General features: G+C 43.3%; 1 protein-coding gene across 1 annotated transcript in view; it reads right to left on the bottom strand.

Annotated features, from left to right (window-relative positions):
* Positions 1-3,223: 3,223 nt before the first annotated feature.
* LOC115549143 (cadherin-6) overlaps positions 3,224-23,438 on the bottom strand; it is a 31,527-nt gene continuing 11,312 nt past the window's right edge. Inside the window, exons 2-12 of the mRNA XM_030364161.1 lie at positions 19,402-19,743; positions 16,876-17,170; positions 16,423-16,542; positions 14,663-14,836; positions 13,807-13,994; positions 12,473-12,723; positions 11,017-11,153; positions 10,807-10,928; positions 9,710-9,827; positions 9,080-9,331; positions 3,224-6,126 (exon numbers count right to left, since the gene is read on the bottom strand). Coding sequence (XP_030220021.1) covers positions 5,570-6,126; positions 9,080-9,331; positions 9,710-9,827; positions 10,807-10,928; positions 11,017-11,153; positions 12,473-12,723; positions 13,807-13,994; positions 14,663-14,836; positions 16,423-16,542; positions 16,876-17,170; positions 19,402-19,656 — 2,469 coding nt within the window. The 5' untranslated portion in view covers positions 19,657-19,743 and the 3' untranslated portion in view covers positions 3,224-5,569. The remainder of the gene's footprint in view (positions 6,127-9,079; positions 9,332-9,709; positions 9,828-10,806; positions 10,929-11,016; positions 11,154-12,472; positions 12,724-13,806; positions 13,995-14,662; positions 14,837-16,422; positions 16,543-16,875; positions 17,171-19,401; positions 19,744-23,438) is intronic.

The following is a 23,438-nucleotide window of genomic DNA, read 5'->3' as shown; positions in this document are numbered from 1 at the left end:
GGGAAAAGGGAACTACAAAATAAAACAGGAAGTGAACGACAAGACATGAGTGATTTTAACTTGACATGAAAATGCTCAACAGAATTAGCAAACTTTGCGTGACATGACACTCGGGCCCCAGGCCTTCCCCATCAGCGAGGAATAGAGATGGAGTCAAGATGGGAAGCAGAGTATCTGTTAGTAGAATTCAAAGGCAAACCCATGTGTCTAGTTTGCTTAGAAACGATATCAGTCATAAAAGATTTCAACTTAAGTCGCCACTACAACTGCACTGAATATGTTGCACTTAATGTTGGGCCACTGTTTATCTGTTTTGTTTTATTATTGAATGATGTATGTGAGCCCTTTGCACTCATCAATCATGTTGTTGGGCTGTTGTTGGATGTTGTTGCTTCTATTGAAAGAAACCCTTTGTATTTGTCGTTTACAAGAGTATAAACATGTTACAATTTGTGTAACAAATTGCTCGGTCATGTGGCCCTCTGATGGTGATGATAATTTTTTTTGTCTCTTTTTATCATGAAAGTTGCCAATCCCTGGTGTAATGCAAAGGGGAAAGTCAAAACAGCATGATATCACCCCTTTAATTCCCCTCAACTGTGTGTCCTTGTTAATCGTGTTTTGCGTGTGTTGTGACTCATCTGAAAGACGTTTTTCCCAGTATACATCAGGCAAGCCTAACAATTAACCCCCAAATTGTCCCCTAGCCCAGCAACAGACAAAATACCTGGCTTTCAGATGGGGAGGAGGAGGTCTCAGAGTGGAGGCCTTCAAAGCCAGAAGGTGACCAGCTGTTACATCCATCAATTGGCTGCTCTCGCCCCTCCTTTGACAGATCTGACGCACAAGTCAAAATCCAAGCTGGTATGGGGAAAAGAGCGGGAGAAGACCTTCCAGGATCTAAAGGAGGCTCTCTACAAGTAGCCCGTTCTCCAGAGACCAGATTCTAGCTGACCCTCAAACCTCCAAACAGATGATTCTGTAAAGGGCATTGGAGGCGTGCTACTGCAAGGAGAAGGAGAGAACCGGCGAGCTGTGGCCTACATCAGCAGAAAACTTCTCCAGAGGGAAACGCCTTACTCTTCTGTTGAACATGAGTGTCTAGCAGTGGGCTATTGACAGTTTAAAATACTTCTTGTTATGATATGTTAGATATACAGTGAAAAGCAGAGTACAGTGTACCTTATTTTCTTCAACAATGTATACATCCGATTGCAGTAGATCTGGCTATTCAGAGAGTCCAGCAACCTGGCACATATCTATAATTGAACCCTAGAGGTTTGTATTGCATGAAGACAGAGCCACCGATAGCGATGTCTGCAACTGCATGTACACACACACACGCACGCACACACACGCGCACGCACGTGCGCACACACACACACACACACTTTTGTATCAATCTTATGTTTTGATATATATGCTTTATTTATTTGAAAAGTGGAGATGTTGACTTTAGAGAGCAAACCTATTTTGGGGTACAATATGTATGGGGTGCAATATATGTAACATGAACATGATTTTTTTTTATCCGGGACCATCCTTTCCACCATCCCATGAACCTTAATGCAGAAAGCAATCTTTGCTGTAGCCTTACCCCACTCGTTTTCCTCAACCTCAAATCAACGTTTCTCCACGGGGAGAACCTCCGTCTCCCCAAGAGGACCCACCCTATGCACTGCTCACCATGGGCACTGAGACATGCTGCTGGGGCCAAGGTAAAACAATACGATAGATATGTTCTCACATAACTTAAGAATTTATTGTAAAATATAAATTGATGAAGTTAACATTTTAAAAGTTTGAGCTCGATACATTAATTTTAATTATTTGAATTGTTATCTATAGATGTTTTGTAATAATACCAAAGATGTGTGTATCAATATGTGAAGAAGCTTGCATATACATATATTATTAGGCATGGTTAAATGCAACAGTATTCTATCATTAATAAAATATACACATCACTGCTCTACTATGTATCTCAATCTACAAACGGATCCCTGGCTTAACAGGTTGAAGACCCCTGGTTTAGACTGTATTTTAGTTAAGGGGGCAATCCTAGCACAAATTAAATTACCTTACTGGTCATCATGCAAAATTATTTTATTATAACAAGTAATTTATTTCTTCTAATACAACAGGAGCGATCATTTGTACTGTGTCGAGAACGTGCCAAATGTCTCATATATACATATATATTTCCCTTTTTGGTAGGGATTAATCATTCACCATTTGGAGATGCAGTAACGATTCACGTGCATTATAAGATGCATATTAACAACAGGCAAGTTTGAGGCCGTCTTGTCCCTGCTAGTGGTCAACTATCAGCCTCTTTGGCTTTTCTTTGGCGATGGTTTCCTGCTGACCGGAAGCCCTGATACTGACACTCAAAGTACTCTTGCCTCTTATCTGAAGGCTGTCATTGTCGATCAGACCAATACCGTTAGTGGCCTGATCCTCAACTACAGCCTGCAGAGAAGTGATCAGGGACTGAGGTTGCAAATTAGCTATCTAGCTACAAACCTTTTATGTATTCACATCTGCAAGTTGTGTCATGGCCTTGCCATGTCATGTTTGTAATAATGTGCACTGCTTTGTCCCTGCTAAATAAACTACTAAAAAAAAGTGCTGAGTAATCACGCAGCTGCGATGAAACAGAAAGTATAGGAGAGGGACCGCAGCCCTTGCGGGATCCAGTGCTGAGAGTATGTGTGGAGGAGGTGCCGTAGCTAAACTGCAGGGGGTCTGATTAATTGGTATTGGTGTATTGATGGCACATTTTTCTGTGAGCCCTGCTCAATTAACAGAGTCCAGCAGCGTGGTAATTGGGTATACCTGATGAAATCCTATAAACAGGAATCCAACACTGCTCTATGTGGTGAAAAAAGACGATGAAAGTGCAACAGGGAACTGGGCAGTGGGAGGCGATACCCATCGGGCAATATAACCGCCTGATGGGTAACCCATTGCACAGACCAACAATATCATCTACAAAAAAGTGCAATGGGAACGCTTATTTAATCAGTATCAATCAATCAATCAATCAATCAATCAATCAGTTCCCTCATCTCATTCCAGACCAGAAGCTCCACAATGGCTGATCTCATATGTTGGCCGTTGGACTCAAAACAACTCATTACTAATACTTCAGAGTACTTATTTCTTACCACGATTTAAGAGGAACCTTTCTATTTATATGGTAAATGGAAACACTTTGAAGTAACTGCAAAAAGTTTATTGATAAAATTATACAATTTATATTACATTACATTACAAGATGAGCAGTAGCCTGCAAACACCAACACTTCCAAAATGACAAAAGATTAAAGCTGGACGTTTGGTCTTCTTTTTGAAAGAATTCAGGAATGTCATTGTGCCTTACAAATGTTAGATACAAAATAGCTGGAAATACAATGGATACAAAGTAAAGATCAATCACGTTTCTGTCATGAGTTTTCGGATCCAATAATTTTAACTCCCCAAGAATGTTTTGCCCTTTAATCCCCAGCTTCTTATGCAAAATCCATTAAATAGAGTGTTAAAGTATTGAATTAATTCAGTGTATAATCATGTAATATATAGGTTAAATGTTGAGAATTGTAATATTTTGTGCATTATTTTTGCTAACTGTGTGTAAGGCTCATTCATTTTGTCAGTAGAATTATTCAAATTCTGTATATACTGTGGCAAATTCTCTGCCAGAAATAAAGATGTAATAATTTCAACTGATGAAAATGGCATTGCATTAATCTTGTCCCACCATCACTGGTTCACAATATATAAATTATGATTTTACATTTGAGGTTTTGTTATGGGTATCTGTTAATGCACTCCTAATATTCCCTAGCATTCTTCCCCGCTTTAATGGGTTCATCCAGAGAGTGGAATGAAAGTGATGCCCGGATCGGTGCCCGGGCTTCTTTGGTATCTGCTTCCTGTTCTGTGCCGACGCTCTGGATGGAGGGAGAAGACTAATCCGGCCGCTCACTGCCGAAGCCCAGTCCACGTGTTCTGTTGTTAACCAGATGTTGTTACTTTGAGGGGGAGATGTGGTAGTTCTGTTTCTGGGGTATTGTTTGGTGAGCTTAGCGTTGTTTAGTTTTTATAGTTTACGGAGTATCGCTTACGGTCAGACGGCCCATTGCGGCTGGCCCATTGATGCTCCTACCTTTCGTTCTTATTGGCTGATCTCCCGCCGGTGGGTGTGTTGCCCCGCACGTTGAATTTAGTTGTGGTTAGAAAAAAGGGTTGCACGAAGGAGAGGCTGTAACAATATCAAATTAGGAAAGATATTGTAGATTTAACACGCATTTGTTTAGATGCTTTTCCTAAGCACTTCACTTTTACCTGCTGTTAACTAATTGAAGTAGTAATCTTTTTTACACAGAAATTAAATTCGATTTATTTTGTTATTATGTGAGAAAACACATAAGTACAAACAGTGAGTTTGAATATATGACATTCAGAATTGTACAGCATAGTACAACAACACCAAAACCGCAGCAAGTACATTAACAAAATTAACAATTGCATTTGCTCTTCTTTTTCATGACTTTCTTTTTTTTTAACTAAACAAATCTTTCAGGTCCAGCTCTGCTCTCCTGAAATGACTTTCACATAAGACAAAACAGTGAATTAAAGAGGATCATATGATATAAAAAGTCATGTGTCCCCCCTCCTGGCAGCCAGACGTATTGTTCTTCAAGGAGCCGGAGGAGGGTGGTTCTGAAGGCCACTTTGTCAAAATAAGTCTTCACATATTAATGTTGGTAAACACAGGCTTGATTGGCTTGATTTTTCTCTGCTGAAATTGCTGAAGGAATCACATAAAACCAACAGATAAAACTCAAGGCATAGGCCTATTCAGCCATTTGTTGACGAGAAAGGCTAGAATTAGGCTCTGAAAATCAAATAATTCACTGAATTATTAACTGAATTGTAATACTGAATCAAATAAAATGTCATTGTCAAATGAAATTGCCAACCAAGTCAGGTTTTGGTTTTGAATTGGTGTTTCATCCACGCTTAAAATATGTTGTCATCCATTTGTTTTGATTATTGCAGACAGAGGAAAATCTTGGGGGCAGGGATCCTGTGCTGGCTGATTTTTCTGCACAAATCCGTGTTGATCATAATGACAGTAAAAAGGCTTGTGAAGGTTATCAGACCATTAATCGATGCTGTGTATGTGCATATGTGCTACAAAAGTTGTGAATAAAAGTTTCAGTTGTCCCTTTCAAGATTCTTAAATCCCTCGTCTTTATATTTTTAAGGGATGTTTTTTGTTCTGTAGCAAGCAAATAATGTGTACATTAATTTTGATCAACATAATCAATATTCAACAGTTGAATTAACAATACGCAGCCCCAACACCAGCATCACATCCACGTCTGTTTCCGTGAGATTAATGCTTTTCTTCACAATAAAACAGTTTCCTGAAGATGCACACACACACACGCACACATACACGCATGCCCGCACACATACACGCATGCCCGCACAAGCACGGACGCATGCACACGTACACACACCTGTTTGTGGGTGCCCATGCCAAAGTTCCCTGGTATTAGCAGAAGTGGGCGTCCTCAGCGCCATACAGGTCTGCTAACTTCCTGAACCGCGGCCCCCAGGTGCTCAGGTAGTGGTAGTCCTGCTCGCCCTCCGACGACAGGGAACCCAACGAGCTCAGCGACTCGGCCACCGAGCCCGCGCCCTCGTAGGCGTACGTGGCCAGCGAGTCGTAGGGCGGCGCGGTGGGGTTGCAGTCGTTCTCCAGCACCCTCTGGTTGATGAACTCCCGCACGTCGGCATTGTCCCGCGCCGCCGCTGCACCGGCCTGGGCGACGCCGACCCGGCACGAGGGGCCCGGGGCACCGCCGCGGCCGCGAGGGTAGAGGAGGCTGCCGGTGGGCAGGATGTCCCGCCTTTGCTTGGCCGAGTCCTCCGGGGCGTCGGCGGCCGACTCCGGGTGCCGCAGGGCCCCGATGTCGTACGCCTGCGTGTCCTCCTCGCCGCCGCCCTCGTCGTTGTAGCTCACCACGTTGTCCCGTACGTCCTCCTTGGAGACGATCAGCGGCTCCTGCTTCCTCTGCCGCCTCAGCGCCGTAAACAGCACCACGATCACTAGGGAGGGAGACAGAGGGTTAGACACAACAGCACCACCACAACTAGGGAGGGAGACAGAGGGTTAGACACAACGGCACCACCATCACTAGGGAGGGAGACGGAGAGTTAGACACAACAGCACCACGATCACTAGGGAGGGAGACAGAGGGTTAGACACAACAGCACCACCATCACTAGGGAGGGAGACAGGGTTAGACACAACGGCACCACCATCACTAGGGAGGGAGACGGAGAGTTAGACACAACAGCACCACGATCACTAGGGAGGGAGACAGAGGGTTAGACACAACAGCACCACCATCACTAGGGAGGGAGACAGAGGGTTAGACACAACAGCACCACCATCACTAGGGAGGGAGACAGAGTTAGACACAACAGCACCACCATCACTGGGGAGGGAGACGGAGAGTTAGACACAACAGCACCACGATCACTAGGGAGGGAGACAGAGGGTTAGACACAACAGCACCACCATCACTAGGGAGGGAGACAGAGTTAGACACAACAGCACCACCATCACTGGGGAGGGAGACAGAGAGTTAGACACAACAGCACCACCATCACTAGGGAGGGAGACAGAGTTAGACACAACAGCACCACCATCACTGGGGAGGGAGACAGAGAGTTAGACACAACAGCACCACCATCACTAGGGAGGGAGACGGAGAGTTGGACACAACAGCACCACCATCACTAGGGAGGGAGACAGAGGGTTAGACACAACAGCACCACCATCACTAGGGAGGGAGACAGAGAGTTAGACACAACAGGACAGACATCAGTGCCACAGGACAGGTCTCCCAAAGAAGCTGAAGTATGATGGAGACGATCGACCGCTGGATGAAGGGGGAGCCATTTTGTGCAAACATGTCGCAGAATTTTCAAACCACCCAATGTCATCAAAGGCAAAAAATTCACACAGTTCCTCTCTGAGATCTACAGTATACTGGTAAGTGACTGTAGATCTTCAGAACAATGCACTCAATATCCACTGACAGCTGATCGCAGGTGTGCTTGCATGCGTTGTTGTTGTTGTGTGAGCTGATTAATTCGCTTTCAGAATGCGATTGTTGGCACTGCTCAATAACTGGAAATCAGAGTGGTGTCTTCCTAGGTTAACATTGGCATTTTCTGCTGCATAGTCTGTGATGTCTCTAATATCCAGTAAATTTTCTATTCAAACAGCCGCAGAAAAATATCTCACTCACATTGAGAAAATAAAAAAAGGCTTTTGTTGAGTCACTACTGCCGGGCCTAACCCATGTCTCTTTTGTTTCCCATTCCTTTTTTTCGTCTTTTCTTTTTCACAGGTATATCCATATTTGAACAAACAACACCAGAAATGACCTAGAATTGGCGCAATCAAAAAAACAACATAGTCTGTCCATAGTCTGTGATGTCTCTAATATCCATAAATTCTCTACTCAAGCAGCCGCGGAAAAATATCTCACTCACATCACGTACGTATAGCATAATTGCGCCAATTCCAGTTGTATGGTTTAACTGATGCGCATGAGGCGGCCTGTGTTTGGATGACGGACAATTATTGACAGGTGATCTCACCCATGGCGTGAACAACTAGATTAGCAGTCAATATACGGGACAAGGGAGGTCCCGCGTGGGACAAACCAATTTAGCCCAAAATACGGGATGTCCCGGCTTATTCAGAACAGTTGGAAATCCTTTTCGCTAGGGTTCACTGTGGTCTGGAGCCAAGCTGCATTTTTATATGTCGAGGCAAAACCGGCATTGAGTTTGCCCGATTTAGGCTGGCTTTGTGAGGCTAATCATGCAAGCAGTCCCGGGGATATATCAATCCGTGGGTAAAGGACAAATGAATCTATATGATTTAGAAGGAGCAGTATTCCATGAGTGCCAGAAATGGAGAGCTTGGTAGGTATGGTATGGAAGGTAAATATCAGATAATTATAATAATAATCATAATAATAAGTTCTTATTGGTGTTGAAAATATGTTTTAGTAAAGCGACATAGTTTAAGATGTTGAAAGGTTGAGTAGCTTAGTAAGCAATTTAAACATGCACAACATAATAAAATGTTAGTCATAAAAAGAAAAAAGTTAAAAAACGTAGTTTGAAATGGTTGAATCAATCAGTGTTACAGTCTCAACTAAGTGTAGAAGAAGTGTGTGTGTGTGTGTGTGTGTGTGTGTGTGTGTGTGTGTGTGTGTGTGTGTGTATGTGTGTGTGTGTCATCAATAGTTGGATTAACTTGGAAAAGTGTGTTACAGATGTTAATCTTTCATTGAGATAAGATCACAAGATTGATAAGGGTTATCATTTTAGACTCTATGGAGTCTCAGCTTTCATACAGTATGTCTATGCTATATTTAAAATAGAGCTGGCCAACACTAGGATCAGTGGTTCTCAAAGGGGGTACACGTAACCCTAGGGGTACTTTGGAATACTGCAGGGGGTATTCAGAAAATAATAAAGGAAATGAAAATAAAATGTTTCAATACTGAAAGCTAGACAATAATCGAGTGGTTGAAATATAAATAAAAATAATTTATTTCAAATTTTCTTTAGAGGTAGGAGCCGCACACTGCGCTCAGTGGCCAATTGCCGCCAGGCTATGTCTCCCCCCCACCCCCTCAACAATTCTGCGCAGGGGGCAGTACCTCTTGTATACAGGGCCCAGAATTTGGTGCTACGGCCCTGGAGACCACACACCTTTGAAGAAATGAAGATAAATTAAACCTTTTGGTCATTGCGTTTCTGAAAGGCAACAATTTTGCCAACAAAGCACACCACACACTTTACGATTTCAATTCCTGCACCTTTGCTGCGTGAGATGGACTTCTTCATCTGCCAAACCATCACAATTGAGTTTTTGGTGAAAAATTAGCAAACTAAACAATCAAAATTGGTCGGCAGGTGGAAATCAGGCCCAATATCAGGCTCCTTATCCTGTGAAGCCAGCATCACTTACTCAGGAGTATGATGGCACAGAGGAGGATGGCGATGAGTGCCCCGGTGCTGATGCCAGCCGAGCTGGTCAGGGCCTCTGTGTTGCACACCTCCATTTTCCCGTGGCGGTCGCACAAGCAAACGCGCACCGACAGTGTGCCTGTGCTGCTCTGCATGGGGTAGTCCCCGTCGGTGATCACCACAGGGACCAGGTAGACACTCTGCAGCTGGCGGTTGTAACTGGAGCGCCGTGTGAGGATGCCTGCAGTGTTGTCTGGTTTTGGTGGGTACAGGGAATCTTTTTTAGTCGTTATGTAACTAAACTATGAATATTATAAAAAAACACAAATGTTGAAACAGAAAGCTGCAACTTGATTTGGTGAAATTGGTAGTGCACCTACATTAACATAAACACTTAAAAACTGCTAAAGATACCATTCGACAGCTTAGGTGGCCATTTCAATCAGACCTGGGTTACAACAAATGCAGCAGTAAAGCAGCTATTTTTAACAGCTAACCAGCAAACAAGCAGATGCCCATCATTAGTTTCCAAAACAAAAATAATCCTGTCGAAGAAACTAATGCTTCAGACACAAAGTGAAGACTAGTTAACGTCATTAACCAATCCTGTCTGACCTCAGTCGGCTCCTACCTCCGTTGTCGCGTACTGTGAAGTTGCTGTGATGAATTCCCTCGGGAGCCAGGCTGAAGAAGAAGCGGTGGCCTGAGGCCGGCTCATCAGCGTCCACCGCGCTCACCGTCTGAATGCGCTATCAGGAAGATCAAATGAAACATTATGATCAATACCTTAAGAGGCACAGACAAAAATGGACACATCAAATGGCTTATTGCTGATTAAGCAGGGTTTCCCAAACTTTTTGGCACGTAACCTTGTTTTTAGGTCACCACATGTTTGCCATCCCATCTTCTTAGTGTTGTCTGTTCCCTGCAAGTTCCCCACAAGCCAAACAACGTAGATCCATAATAGCCCCGTTCCAGGGAAGTAGTTTGCTTTTGATCAAAGAACATTAGGCACACTGCTTGTGAATAAGAGACCTTTACCCTTCAATGTGTTCATAAAGAATTTACCCTGGAATACCTCCAGCAATCTCCTGCAATCCCATATGGCCATCAGGCGTCCACTGGGACTGGGGGCGGCCAAGTGTTTACATGAAGGCCTTTGCAGAATATACATACATTTGCGGTGTACAAAGATATTTGATTGAATGGTTCAGACCAAAACCACTAAATGCAAATACAACCAAATGTGCCTTTTTTTTTACCCTAATTATTAGGTCACTTGTGTTGATGTTGAAGATGTTCTTGGATCTGGCGTATATTAAGATACAGGTTTCTACCCGAAACAAAGAGATAAGCATGGATTGATTCAACATCAATCTTTTCAAACACTTACAACATACATGGATGTAGAAGCAGGCATACATCCACATTTAGTTTAGATAAGATTAGATTCAACTTTATTGTCATTGCACAAGTAAGGACAACCAGTATAACGAAACACAGTTTAACATCTAACCAGTAATGCAATCATTAAAAATTGCACCTCATAGAAAACATATATATTATGTACATAATATATATAAGACACAGAATGCAGTTGATTTAGATTTAGGTACGTTGCATAGATTGATTGTGTGATTGTAATTCTTGCGCGACGTTCTTTCATAAGAACCATGAGTGAACAGAGTTTAAAGGGGCTTATAATAAAATGAGCTGTGTCATCCTTACCTGTCCTGATTTGGTCCTCTCACAGACAAAGGTCTCGTAGGCGGTGGCAAAGGTGGGAGCATTGTCGTTTATGTCCAAGAGGCGAATGAAGACCGGCACATGACTGGTCAGAAGAGGTTTGTCTAAAGGAAAATGTAACGTTTTAATTTAAAGATATTCTCAATTCTGACACAAAGAAAATTCAGTTATTCCTTTGTTTGAGCAACTTACTGAACTCTGTGGCAATAACTGAGATGTTGTGCCAGGCGTTCTCCTCTCTGTCCAGGCTCCTGAGCAGGAAGACGGATCCGTTTCCGGGGTGGACGTCGAACACGCGGTCCATGTCCGTGCGGCGGTCAATAGAGTACCTGCAAGATCAACAGTGGATGGAATCCAAGTAATAAGTTGTCAATCCTTTCTGTTGATGGTGTTGGAACCAAGTGAAGTGTTTCTGTAAGATATTGATCACTTCAATAAGTCAAAGTAACAAACCCAGGGAGGGCATATTTGCACAGGTGCATGTCAGGCCCAAAGAACCCATGCAAGTGGACATGCATGGGATATATTATTATGTAACAAATACGTCTGTGTGGGAAGTTTGTTAAACGTGTGAGGGTGACAATTCATTTTAATTAGAAAGCAGTGGACAGTAGAATATTAATCCTACAACCATTAACAGATTGTGTGTTAATGTGGCAAATCAACCGAATGTGTGTTAACTAGCTCCAAAGTTAAGTTATGTTATGGCATTACATGCATTAGCTGGCAAACATGTTAATTATTATTATGCCTGAGCATGTCTAATGTTTTGACATTAAACTGGGATCAGCCCTCAAGGGAAGAGCAAATATTTTTTTTAGAAAATGCATTTCCTGTACAAACTTGGTGTGTTCAATAAACATGTTAAATAAAGCTTCATAGTTTAAGACATTTAGAAATCTTGAATAGCTGAGATTGTGACATCCAACTGTTTAAAGTCTGAATGGAGTAAGTGCAACAGTAAAAACCTCCAAACCATTTAAATAATGTCAAATAGTTGGATAAAAGTGCAGTGTTGTCCTGTTCCTGACCTGTCTAACCCTGTTCCTGACCTGTTCCTGACCTGTCTAACCCTGTTCCTGACCTGTGTAGCACTGTTCCTGACCTGTTCCTGTCCTGTTCCTGTCCTGTTCCTGACCTGTGTAGCACTGTTCCTTTGTAGCCCTGTTCCTGAGCCTGACCTGCCTAGCCCTGTTACTGACCTTTCTAGCTCTGCTCCTGACTTGCCTTGCTACGTTCTCGACACTGTGCTTGAAAGCCCTAAGCCAGAGGGAGCCAGAGCAGTTGTAGTGGATTACTCAACCTTTAGTCAGGGGGCCTCTTCCTTAAAGTACCTCTGTCTCACACCTATCGGCAGAGGTCCACAAATGATCCCTGTTCCCGTTCACACGTGACCCCATGACCCCACGACCCAATGAAAGAAATGTTCCAGAACATTGCAGAGAAAGACTGCATGTGAGTTGGTTAATGAGTGAATGAGTGAGGGAATAAGTGAGTAAATGAGTGAGGGAATAAGTGAGGGAATGAGTGAGTGAGCTAGTGAGTGAGGGAATGAGTGAGTGAGTGAGTGAGTGAGTGAATGAGTGAGGGAATGAGTGAGTGAGTGATGGAGTGAGGGGGTGAGTGGATGAGTGAGTGAGTTAGTTACCTGAGGGGGCTGTGGGCGGCGTCAGGGTCCTGGGCGCTGACGGAGCCGGCGGCGGCCCGCGGCGCGGCGTCCTCCCTCACCTCCATCAGGTAGCTGGCCGCGCTGAACAGCGGCGCCTCGTCCACGTCCTCCACGCCGATGCGCACCGTGGCCACGCCCTTGGGGTCGGGGGAGGAGAAGCGGGGGTCCACCTTGGTGTTCTGGACCTGGATCTCCACCGTGTAGGAGCGCTTCCTCTCGTAGTCCAACGGCTGCCAGGGAGAAAGGGGTTGTTGTCGTTAGTTAAATGTACAATATGCAAAGAAATGGGTTTGACATGTGCTCTAAAACACATTCTGTCATGAAGGCGCCAGCCTTCACAGGGATCAAGGTTAACGTCTGACTCCGCAGCAGCGCAAAGAAAAACTCCTGTTAAATCTCTTGATTTTGATTTAGAATATGTTTCTGCTAAGGAAGGTTGTGTGAAATTAGCCAGAAGTATCCAATGGCAGCTGTTTGAGTTCTCTAAACGCTAAGGAGAGGTGCTTCAATGCTTCCTCTCATATGTCCTATAGCAAACATCCTACTGGACTTCAAGCAACTTGGATTCTGTGCCTCTCCATTCTTCCTCCAGACTCTTGGACCTTTGATTTCCAATTGAAATGCAAAATTGACTTTCATCTGTAAAGAGGACTTTGGACCACTGAGCGACAGACCAGCTATTTTTAGCTCAGCAAAGGTAAGACGCTTCTGGCGTTGTCTTTAGATCAGCGTGGCTTCACGCCAGGAATGCGACAGTTGTAATAGCCCATGTCCTGGATACGTCTGTGTGTGGTGGCTCCTGATGTGCTGACTCCTGCCTCAGTCAACTCCTTTTGAAGCACACACACATTTTTGAATTGCCTATCAAGGAAGCAGTCTTCCCCATTATTATTAATCCTGCGGACCAGACGGAGGGAGCATTTAAAGGCTCAGGAAACCTTTGCAGGTGTTCTGAGGTAAGTAGCGGGACACTTTGATTCTACAATATTCTAATTTTCAGAGATACCGATTTTTGCCATAATCTTTTCAGCCATAATCATCAATAAAAAAATACAATCCAGAGGATAATGACTGGATGGGGAGACATGCACATTGTCTGTTAGAATTGGATGGAGACTTGCAGATTAAACAACTGGTCATCCGTCTATCTGAGTACCATAAATGGATCCACTACGGAACCACTGTTTTTAATTTCTTTTTGAGATTTCTTTTTTTGTGAGCCAGTGAGCCAGTTGTTCATAATTAGTAAAAAATAAATTAAAAGATAACGATGATTTGACAAAGGTGGAAACATCCTGGGTTCATTCCCCGACCTTGCTGACGCTAATGACTCCTTCTTGGGTGGCCTGGTCTGTAGAGATGTCGAACATGTCCATGCCGTCCCCACTGGCGATGGTGAAGAACATCTCTGCATTCTCTCCGATGTCTTTGTCTGTGGCTCGGATCCGGCCCACAGGTGTGCCTGTTTGGGATGACTCCAGGACACTGAATTGAAATATACCTGAACAGAAACAGATGAACACTACGTTCAGTGGAGTCCCAGTGCAGATGATAAGTGCTGTCTTTCCTTTGAGTCAAGGCAAAGAATTAAACAAATTAACATGCCTGGATAGTCGTTTCTTTGGGACTGGCAGGATGTTCTCCACACATTGAGAAGGGATTTATTTCATGTTCATTGGCTGAGAATAAGTGTGTGTGTGAGCGCTTGTGCGTGCGTGTGCGTGTATGTGTGTATGTACATTCACATATTCTTTGTGACATAAACACTGGAATAATGACACAATCTGTCCGCTTCCCACAGGAAAACGATCAAAGAAAAGCCAGTGAGTGTATGCAGTGCATTCGTGTGTGTGCCTTTACACAAAACCTTATATTTGTTTAACTTTAAAAGCCTAGGTTTTTCGATCAAGCATTCAAGGACACCTAGCCGAATGGATTGTCATGACTAGACTAAAACAGAAGAATAATGGACAATGTGCAGATGCTGCTCTGCTTCAACAGGATCTTACCACTAGGGGTCCACTAGAGAACCACAATGCCATCCAGGAGTACAATGGATACATCTGTGTGTGTGTGTGTGTGTGTGTGTGTGTGTGTGTGTGTGTGTGTGTGTGTGTGTGTGTGTGTGTGTGTGTGTCTGTGTGTGTGTGTGTGTGTGTAGTGTCTTACTCTGTGTAAACAGCGGGGGGTTGTCGTTGACGTCCGTCAGGGTGATGTTGACCACGGCCGTCCCGGTCAGCCCCCCCCTCTGCCCGGCCATGTCCTTGGCTTCGATCACCACCTGGTAGGTCTCCCTCTGCTCCCGGTCCATGTCCCTTGGGCCCAGCGCTGTGCGGATCACACCTGGGGGGCAACACACACACACACACACAACATGGTTCACATTCAGGTGCTCCACATGTCAGTCCTGTCATTCACAGTTCATTCCTGTGACCAACTGCACTAATACACCAGCTAGAGAATAACTACACTACTACGGAATAGAACCACTTCATTCAGATGTGAAGGGATGTATTGGGTTACACAGCATTGTGATGAATGGATCCTGGGTTAATCTCGACTAAAATGTATTAAAAACTGAGGATAAGATTAGAATGAAATGCTGAACAGCAATATAGCCCTGGAGAGGAAAGTGTGCTTCGCAGTGGGGAAACCATCAGAATAGAGCACATCTTCTGTCCATATTTATATAACTTGTGCACAGCAACATTCAGTGGTTATTGTTGCAGTATTTTCCTATTTTCTGGCTTGAGTAATAGCCAGCATTCACAGCTCATTTTATGGGAAAACATGAAGATTAATTCATTCATCTTCATTTTCAGTTGTGTGTTTGTGAGTAGTAGTGTGTAGCAAGCGAGTGTAAGCCTTGCTTGCAAAATAACACTCCTTTCATCTAATCCCATTTAATTCACAGTAGTTGTAAATTCCAGTGACTATAATTCTGTCACTTTGATACTCTCTTCTCGTATCTGGTATCATTTGAATAATCCATCAACATAGAGATCCTCCCTTGGCCCTTGCGGCTAGCAGATGGGCTAACCCTCTCAGTATCAAATGCATGCAGACCCAGGAGTATCACTGCTCTTTAATCCAGGCCCGACAGTAATCACTCCCTGGCCCAAGCGATTGTTTTTCTGGCACTGTGGTTTATTTATTTACCTTTTACCCTCCTTAAACCAGATGACTGCAAGAGATTACCGTACCAATTATACAAAGTGATGCTGGACTCAGGTTTTGATATTGAAGTATAATACATTTATATTTGATTAAAAATGTTTTTTAATGACAATTGTTGTCTTTGTTCTGGTTGTGCAGAGGTCCCTTGGATGCTAACCCGGTAGACTCAGGGTGAGCCGGGGGCTGGCTCCTACCTTTGGTCATTTTAATGTAAACGGTCTGCATTAGGATTCAGTTTTTTCCTATGTTATCAAACCAAGTCTCATGCTGTCAGACTGACTAATTGAGTGTTGATGCTTTCACTCCATTGTCCATCTGAATGTTTGGATGTTCTCCCTGCAGAATACCAACTTTCGCCTGTTTCCCTGAGCCATGAAGGGTAGCACTGATTACAACACCATGTCTGTAGCCCTTCCAGAAGAGGGCTGCTCATATCTACTCATTTGCCATTTTGCACTATATGCTATTTATATATCTTTGTACACTATTTTATATCGTTTACATTAATACACATCATTTGGCTTTTGTTTTTATTTAAATTCTTGTAACCATTGGGCTGAAGTCATAGGAAGTTTTGCACAGAATAATTTCCCTCTCGTCTGTGGATATTTGTGATGTGACACTAACACACTTGACCCTTGAGTCTGGAAATTATGCCATCATCTTAGAACAGTGATTCCACGCAAAAAAAAGCAGTTTTCCAGTATTGCCAGCATTGTTCATGAAGAGAAGGGTTACTGTGTGCTTGTTACCGGTGTTGGGGTCCACGGAGAAGTAGGGATGTCCCTGGCTGATGCTGTACACCAGCTTGGCACTGTTCCCATACATGCTGTCATCAGCATCATTAGCCGTCACCTGAATGATGGATGTGCCTAGACACGTGGGCACATGCCACGCATACAGACAGACAGACAGACAGACAGACAGACAGACAGACAGACAGACAGACAGACAGACAGACAGACAGACAGACAGACACAGGTAATAAGCGAGAGGGATAGCGTTAGAATGGATACATTTAGGAACAGACTGTGTTAATTTCTTCTGTTCCTTTTCTTCTTGTCTTGGCCTCTGGCTGTTGAATTATTATTATTAAATAATATCCTTACATTATTATTATTATATTTTCAATAAGTAGAATCATGAATTCAAAGGAGTTCCACGCTGACCTCACTATGTGAAGGCACACACTTCTCTCTACACACCTATCTCAGACCTTTCCGGCACACTCCCAGTGTAAACCTCCTGGCTGAACTGGGGCTCGTTGTCGTTGATATCGTGAAGCTTGATCACAAAGTCCGTCTCGGGCTCCAGCTGGTGCCCTGTGCGCTTGTTGACCACGGTGGCCCGCAGCGTGTAGTAGGCCTTCTCCTCACGGTCCAAGCGGCGGGTGCAATGGAGGTCCCCGTTATTCTCATCGATGACAAAAACACTGCCTGCCCCATCGCCAGACAGCACGTACTTCACCGTGCCATCCCCCCGGTCCATGTCCGATTGAAGCTGTATGGAGACACACACACCTTTAGACATACATTGGCGGTGCTGCTCCTATTCATTTCTGTCTCTTTGTTTTCTACTTCAGACACATGCTTGGCGCAACCCTGCTCATACTAAAGTGGCAAGTTTGTACTCTCTGTTTCTAATTAGAAAACGGGTACCTCGCCACGGCCAGACAAGCTGAGTTTAGCTTGTACCGCTGCCACCAACCCCCTCCCCACCACCACTGAACCAGCCCCTGTCCCATCTGATCCGTCCCACAAACATGATCTAGAGTCCGCTAGCAACAAGGCTGGTGTGGCTGTTACTGCTAATGTCCATCCACAGGCCAATATGGCATCGTCCACGTAACACGTGCACGCCTGGCTCACTGTTGGTGTATCTGTTTGTCTGTCCGTCTCTGTTTGCCCGGCTGTCTTTGTCTTTCGATCTGTCTGTCTGTCCATGACTGTCTCTCTCTTTTTGTGCATCAGTCTAACGCAAATGAGATATTACAGAATCACAAGTAAAAAATCAGCAACTCACAACCAAAAAATGGCCATTGCTGGGATTGACCGATTTAATTCAGGTTGAATGTCATATATACTCATACAATTATTAAGGTTATTCAACCAACAGATGATTCCGTTTGAACTTCGACCAAGTATAACTACCAAGCATTCTCCAATAAAACACTTACTATGAATTACAATCTGACTGCAGGGATATGTGCTGTAAAAACTGAGGCTGTTTTTTCCTTATTCTTCTTGCTCAGGCAACCTTTGTCACCTCTTCCTCTTTCCTCCCCCTCCATCCGTCCCTGCTCTTCTGTGTTTTAAGAGGTGTGTTGTGTTTCCTTCCTGGGTCATGCCTCACACCCTGAGGCCAGTCTGCACTTTCTTTATTTTCAACCAAAACTGCAGAAAACTCAATGAAAGATTGATGAGAGACAAAAAAAACAACAATAGGGAGAGTGTTGAGAGGGTGAAGGGAAAGAAAGTGTGGGGTGGTATTGCAATGTGTGAGTGTGCATGTGTGTGTACGTGTGTGTGGGTTTGTGTTCCTGGGTGCATTGTTGTGAGAGTGTGACTGCGCATATAATCATTCAACCACTACAGACCAACCCCCCCCCCCCCCCCCCCCCCCCCCCCCCCCCACTGTGCCCACCACCACCACCACCATGTAACCTTTGAATGTGTTAACGGTTATGATTAGGGGCGTTCTGTCACTTGAGGAAGCTGAGATCGAGCATTGAGCGTGAGTGACCGTCCAGGGAGAATCAGCACTCATGACAACGGAGTGAAAGCCGAGCACCAGGGATCTGTGGCTCTGAAGCCGGTGGAGCCTCTGAGGCTTTCTGATGGATGGGGAATAGAGGAGGTGTTTCTCAGAATTAGCTGCCGACTTCCCTGTGAGTATGCAATTATATCAATTACCCTGTATTTCATTGAGTTGATGGGTAATAGTGGAGGCTATTTTCTTAGAACGTCAGCTGTAGTTTCTCTGTATTTACCTCAATATTTACAGTGGTATTTACCCAATTATATATGATAATCTACCATATATTGAACTGGTAAGTACTTAGTAATTAGGGGACTAAAATTAAAAGGAAGGGTTAGTAGCTATTTTCTGCCACACTGAGGCACAGAGGACCGGTCCGGTTTTTATAAGGCATTGACATGGGGATTGGCACACACAGTAAAAAAAAAGCAGTCGATATCAATGGGACTACCTAAATGAGAGTCTGCCTTTAATCATCTATCTTTTTCAAGTTACAAAGGTCACATGTAAATATGACATGAAATAGTAATCTCCTGTTGAAATCATTGCAATGAAGGAGGTCGGGCCACCAACCCGGTGTATGTGTTATAATTCACTTAAAGTTGACCTGTACCTTACTGACTGCATAGAGTGTTTTATGTAGTATAACTTCCCTTGGGAGGTGATGGACCCAAGTAGTACTATTGTTACACAAGATGAGTGCACTCATACTCATGTGTAATCATCTGTCCCAGTATCGTTGTGACGCAGGGTTCACCCTACTGGTACTATTGATACATTTTTCTACCTACTGGTACGAGTGTTGAACAGTCTTCACCGTACTGGTACTAGTTTTGCACAGGGTTCACCCAACTTGTGTGACGCAGTGTGCACCCTATATGTGTGACACAGTGTGCACCCTACATGTGTTACACAGTGTGCACCCTACTTGTGTGACATAGTGTGCTCCCTGACAGTGCAGCTGCATCACGTACCTTTCCAATATACAGGTACTCAGTTCCTGTGTACTCCTCTTGGATGGAGAACTGGTTCCACATCCATCCTCTCTTCACCCGGTTCAGCCATGTCCTCTCATTGGTTGTTCTGTCGTCCTGCTTCCTGTCTCTCCTCCCCTCTGTGCCGCTTGCTGTAATATCTCTTTCTCGGGCTCTGATGAGAGACAGGGCGTCCACAGCTAGAAACAGACCAAGCAGGGTCAGGAGCCCAGAGCCCACATAGCCGGGCCTCATGTTTCCTGTAGCTGTGGTTCACGCTGAATGGCAGACGTCTCTGTCAAACAAAGTCCATGGGGTTTTCTGTTGGGTTGAAGATAGGATCTGTAGACGAAGGAGAAAGAGACAGAGATAACTACATAGTTTGATGTCTCTGGGAATAGCATGACATCGGGAAATTGATTTGGCAGCACGCATTTCACTACACACATTTTAGATCTTCATCTTAATGTCAACCCAGTTGCAGTGTAAATTCAAACTTTCCCCTTGAATGTCACGCAACCTATAACCTTAACATGATGTTATTCATGCATAAAAAAGTTGATAGTTTCACATGACTCTATAGCTGTATTTTGCTTCTTTTTTTTTAACTATTGTCACCTAAAAAAAAAAAAAGTCACCTACTACTGACATGAGAAAACAAGTGCAAGCTGCAAAAATACCAGTATGTATAAGCCAGGTCATAAAACCATGGAAAGGCCAAGGACCCCCAAGCAAATGAGTGTAGATGAAACGGTATGAACATTTCATATCACGATTATCGTGACCAACGTGATCAATGTTATCAGTATTATCGTGGTATTGTTATTATGTGCTGACATTTTCAAAAAGTATTAATACACACACTGAAATCAGTTTCAAATAGAAAACCAAAGAAAAAGGAGAGATATACATTTTTTGTTTGCATAAACATTCAAATAATACAATGCAATGTTGACCAGACAACAGCAACACAAATGGGTAGACATCTCGAGAAACCAATGTACAATTTTGACACTTCAACCCTCGATTGAAGTTCATTGCAAATAATATTGAATGAAACCAAGCTAAACGATAGCAATTGCTCTATACGGCCACCAGATGGCGATGAAGAACGTGTGTTCTGATTGAAGGCAATTTACCTATTTCCTCTGAATCCCTCTGTTAGCTACCATACATTGATTTGGAAAACCATGTTAGTTACAAAATTGGATTATCCGGTATATTTGCCTCTATGTTTTAGTGTGTGATATTGTTTGGAATGATAGAATCTGGGATTCTTAGCTTTCGTGATACATGGTTTGTGTAGATCAAATTACGTGAAAAACATCACTTTTGCTGTGCATGTGCAGTTTTAAAATATCTCTTTTTCCTTTCTCTTTTTATACCATGCTCATTTCGTTTGGGGTTGGAATTGTCTTTAGTGTGGCTAACTATGGTTATGATAGTCTATAGATGAAGAATTTCATCTTTCTATGGGTGTCAAACTTGGTGCACATCACAGATGAGAGACCTCTCCGGAGGTGCTGCCCTCGCTCATGTTCTTCATTAAATGCTCAACAAACTGCCGTTGTGTGCTGCACCTGCACGCCTGCGTCCACTGTCGCTTACTTTGGTTGACGTGGATGAGGGATGAAAAGGTTACTGGTTTAACGGTTAAACGCGGTTCAATTATTATCACGCAAATAATAATAATTCAATTTGACACGGTAATGATAACCATCATGAGTTTTACCGTGGTATACTGTAAGACCGGTATCCTTTTCATCCCTAGTTTTCAGAGTGTATATAGAAAATGTAGCTGCAATTGCCCCAATGTTTGGAAGCCTTAATATATCATGTGTTTTTGTGTATGTGTGTGTTTGTGTGTGTGTGTGTGTGTGTTTGTGCGTGCGTTTGTGTGTGTGTGTGTTGACAAACATCCACTGGCAGCACATGAACCACTACCAAGCCCTACACCAAGCAGCTCATGAGTTAATCACGACCAGCAGGAGATGCTAAACCTTAGATTTGAAGGATAAAAGTATCTGAAAATGTTTTCTTGATATGACTGCATATTGGCTTCTCGATATTGCTCCAAAGCTACATTGTGAAACTGCCTTTTTCACTTGTAAACAGAACAGAATCAATACATTAATACACAACTGCAACACTGAAGAAAACTAAAGAAACACTTCAAAGCAATTACTTTAGGAAATATGTATTTTTCCCTCTACTAGGGGCTGTTTGATAATGTCTCGCTTGAAATGGGGGAACAATGACCTGGTTTCTGTTCCCCTTTCCACCATGGTGCCGGCTGTATTAATAGGTTTGAAAAATACCCACTTTGAGGCATGTTGCTGCTGTTTACAGTCACCACAGGCAGGTCTACAATGCTCGTTCATTCAGGCATAACACTCAAAGAAAAACACAAAAGGCGTGAAACACTTTTTGAAAACCAAATAGGAATCCCATTTTTCGGCACCATTTAACACAACGTTCTTGTCAATAGTTGTAATTACATAAAAGCAATTTGTTGTATCCTCAATAATTCTATTTCTTAAATCCTAATAACACGCATACACTCCCACACACAAACACAAACACAAACAATCATTTTCATTTTCTCTGACTAACTTAATAGACTCACGTGTGTGTGTTTGAGTGTGTGTGAATAGCACTAACAAACTTGTGGCTTGTGGTACATTTTCTAGTTGAGTGTGTGTGTGTGTGTGTGTGTGTGTGTGTGTGTGTGTGTGTGTGTGTCTGTGTGTGTGTGAGTGTGTGTGTGTGTGTGTGTGTGTGTGTGTTTTTGTTTGTGTGTGTGTAAAGGGGAGTGAGGGCGGCTACAGATTATTTCAGCGTGATTGAAGGTGTAGGTTGGTCTGAACATGCGCCACTATGAAGTCTGTGTGGTATGTGTACATGTGTGTATCTGCATTTTGTCAAAAAAGATGTTGCAAAAGAAAATCAAACCCGGAGTCCCAAACAGTCACATAGCTTGCCATATTTTTGATATGCGCCGTGTCTGAACTCCAATCCAATTACAGAGATCACAGGAGACTGAAGTCCCCGAGGCTAACACAGTCTGCTGCCAATTAGCTTCCAGTTCAATCATTCTGCTATTTGAAAGCAACTTGATCATGATAGTTTTTGATTTTATGAGTGTGTGTGTGTGTGTGTGTGTGTGTGTGTGTGTGTGTGTGTATGTGTGTGTGTGTGTGTGTGTGTGTGTGTGTGTGTGTGTATGGGCGATGGTACAGTGGATTTGGCTGGGGGGGGGGGGATGTTACATCTGCATTTGATCTGTATATTGTGCAGTGATGACGTCCTACAACTACAAGCATTATTCAATTTGATGTTCACAACATGCATGCACACACACACACACACACACACACAAACGCACGCACAGAGGCATACGACACACACGCACTAAGACAAGTATGTCTGTCCTGGACTTTGCTCAACATTGTTTTCCTTGAAGTTCAGCATTCCACTTATTCTACTTATTCTATTCTACTTCATTCTACCCTTGCTTCCAGCTCCTTATTTGAGCACCAAACATGAAAAACAAAATGCTATTTTGTACAAAACCCTTCATGGCTTCAAAATGTGTCCTTTCTTACTTCTTACAGGTATTTTCTACAATACAAGGAAATAATAGAACATCTTATTGGTATGAAATCCATAATTGTTACAAAATGAATGTTAAAATAATGATATCTCCGAAATTAAAATAAAATCAGTTCTTAATTTGTTACCAAAGTGATTTTATTCTGAGTACATTTTGACATTGGCGATTTCCTTTCCTTTTTTACTCAATTTTTGCAGCTGTCTCAGAAGGCTATTAATAAAACAGACTGTGACAGGTTTCAAAGCCTTACAACTATTTCTAGCGTTCAGAGGTTGATACTTTTGGTTCTTCTCCCATATGGCAGTAAATTGGGCTCCGATTAGGAAGGGATGACCTTCACTGGCCATAACAACTGTCCAGCATCATTATCACTGTCTTCTCTTAAGCCCTTCGTACTCTCCTGCCTACCCCCTCACCCCTCAAC

The sequence above is a fragment of the Gadus morhua genome, chromosome 8 (genome assembly GCF_902167405.1).
Source record: "Gadus morhua chromosome 8, gadMor3.0, whole genome shotgun sequence".
Classification (NCBI taxonomy): domain Eukaryota; kingdom Metazoa; phylum Chordata; class Actinopteri; order Gadiformes; family Gadidae; genus Gadus; species Gadus morhua.
The sequence above is the reverse complement of the archived record's forward strand: the minus strand, read 5'-3'. Positions and strand labels throughout refer to the sequence as shown.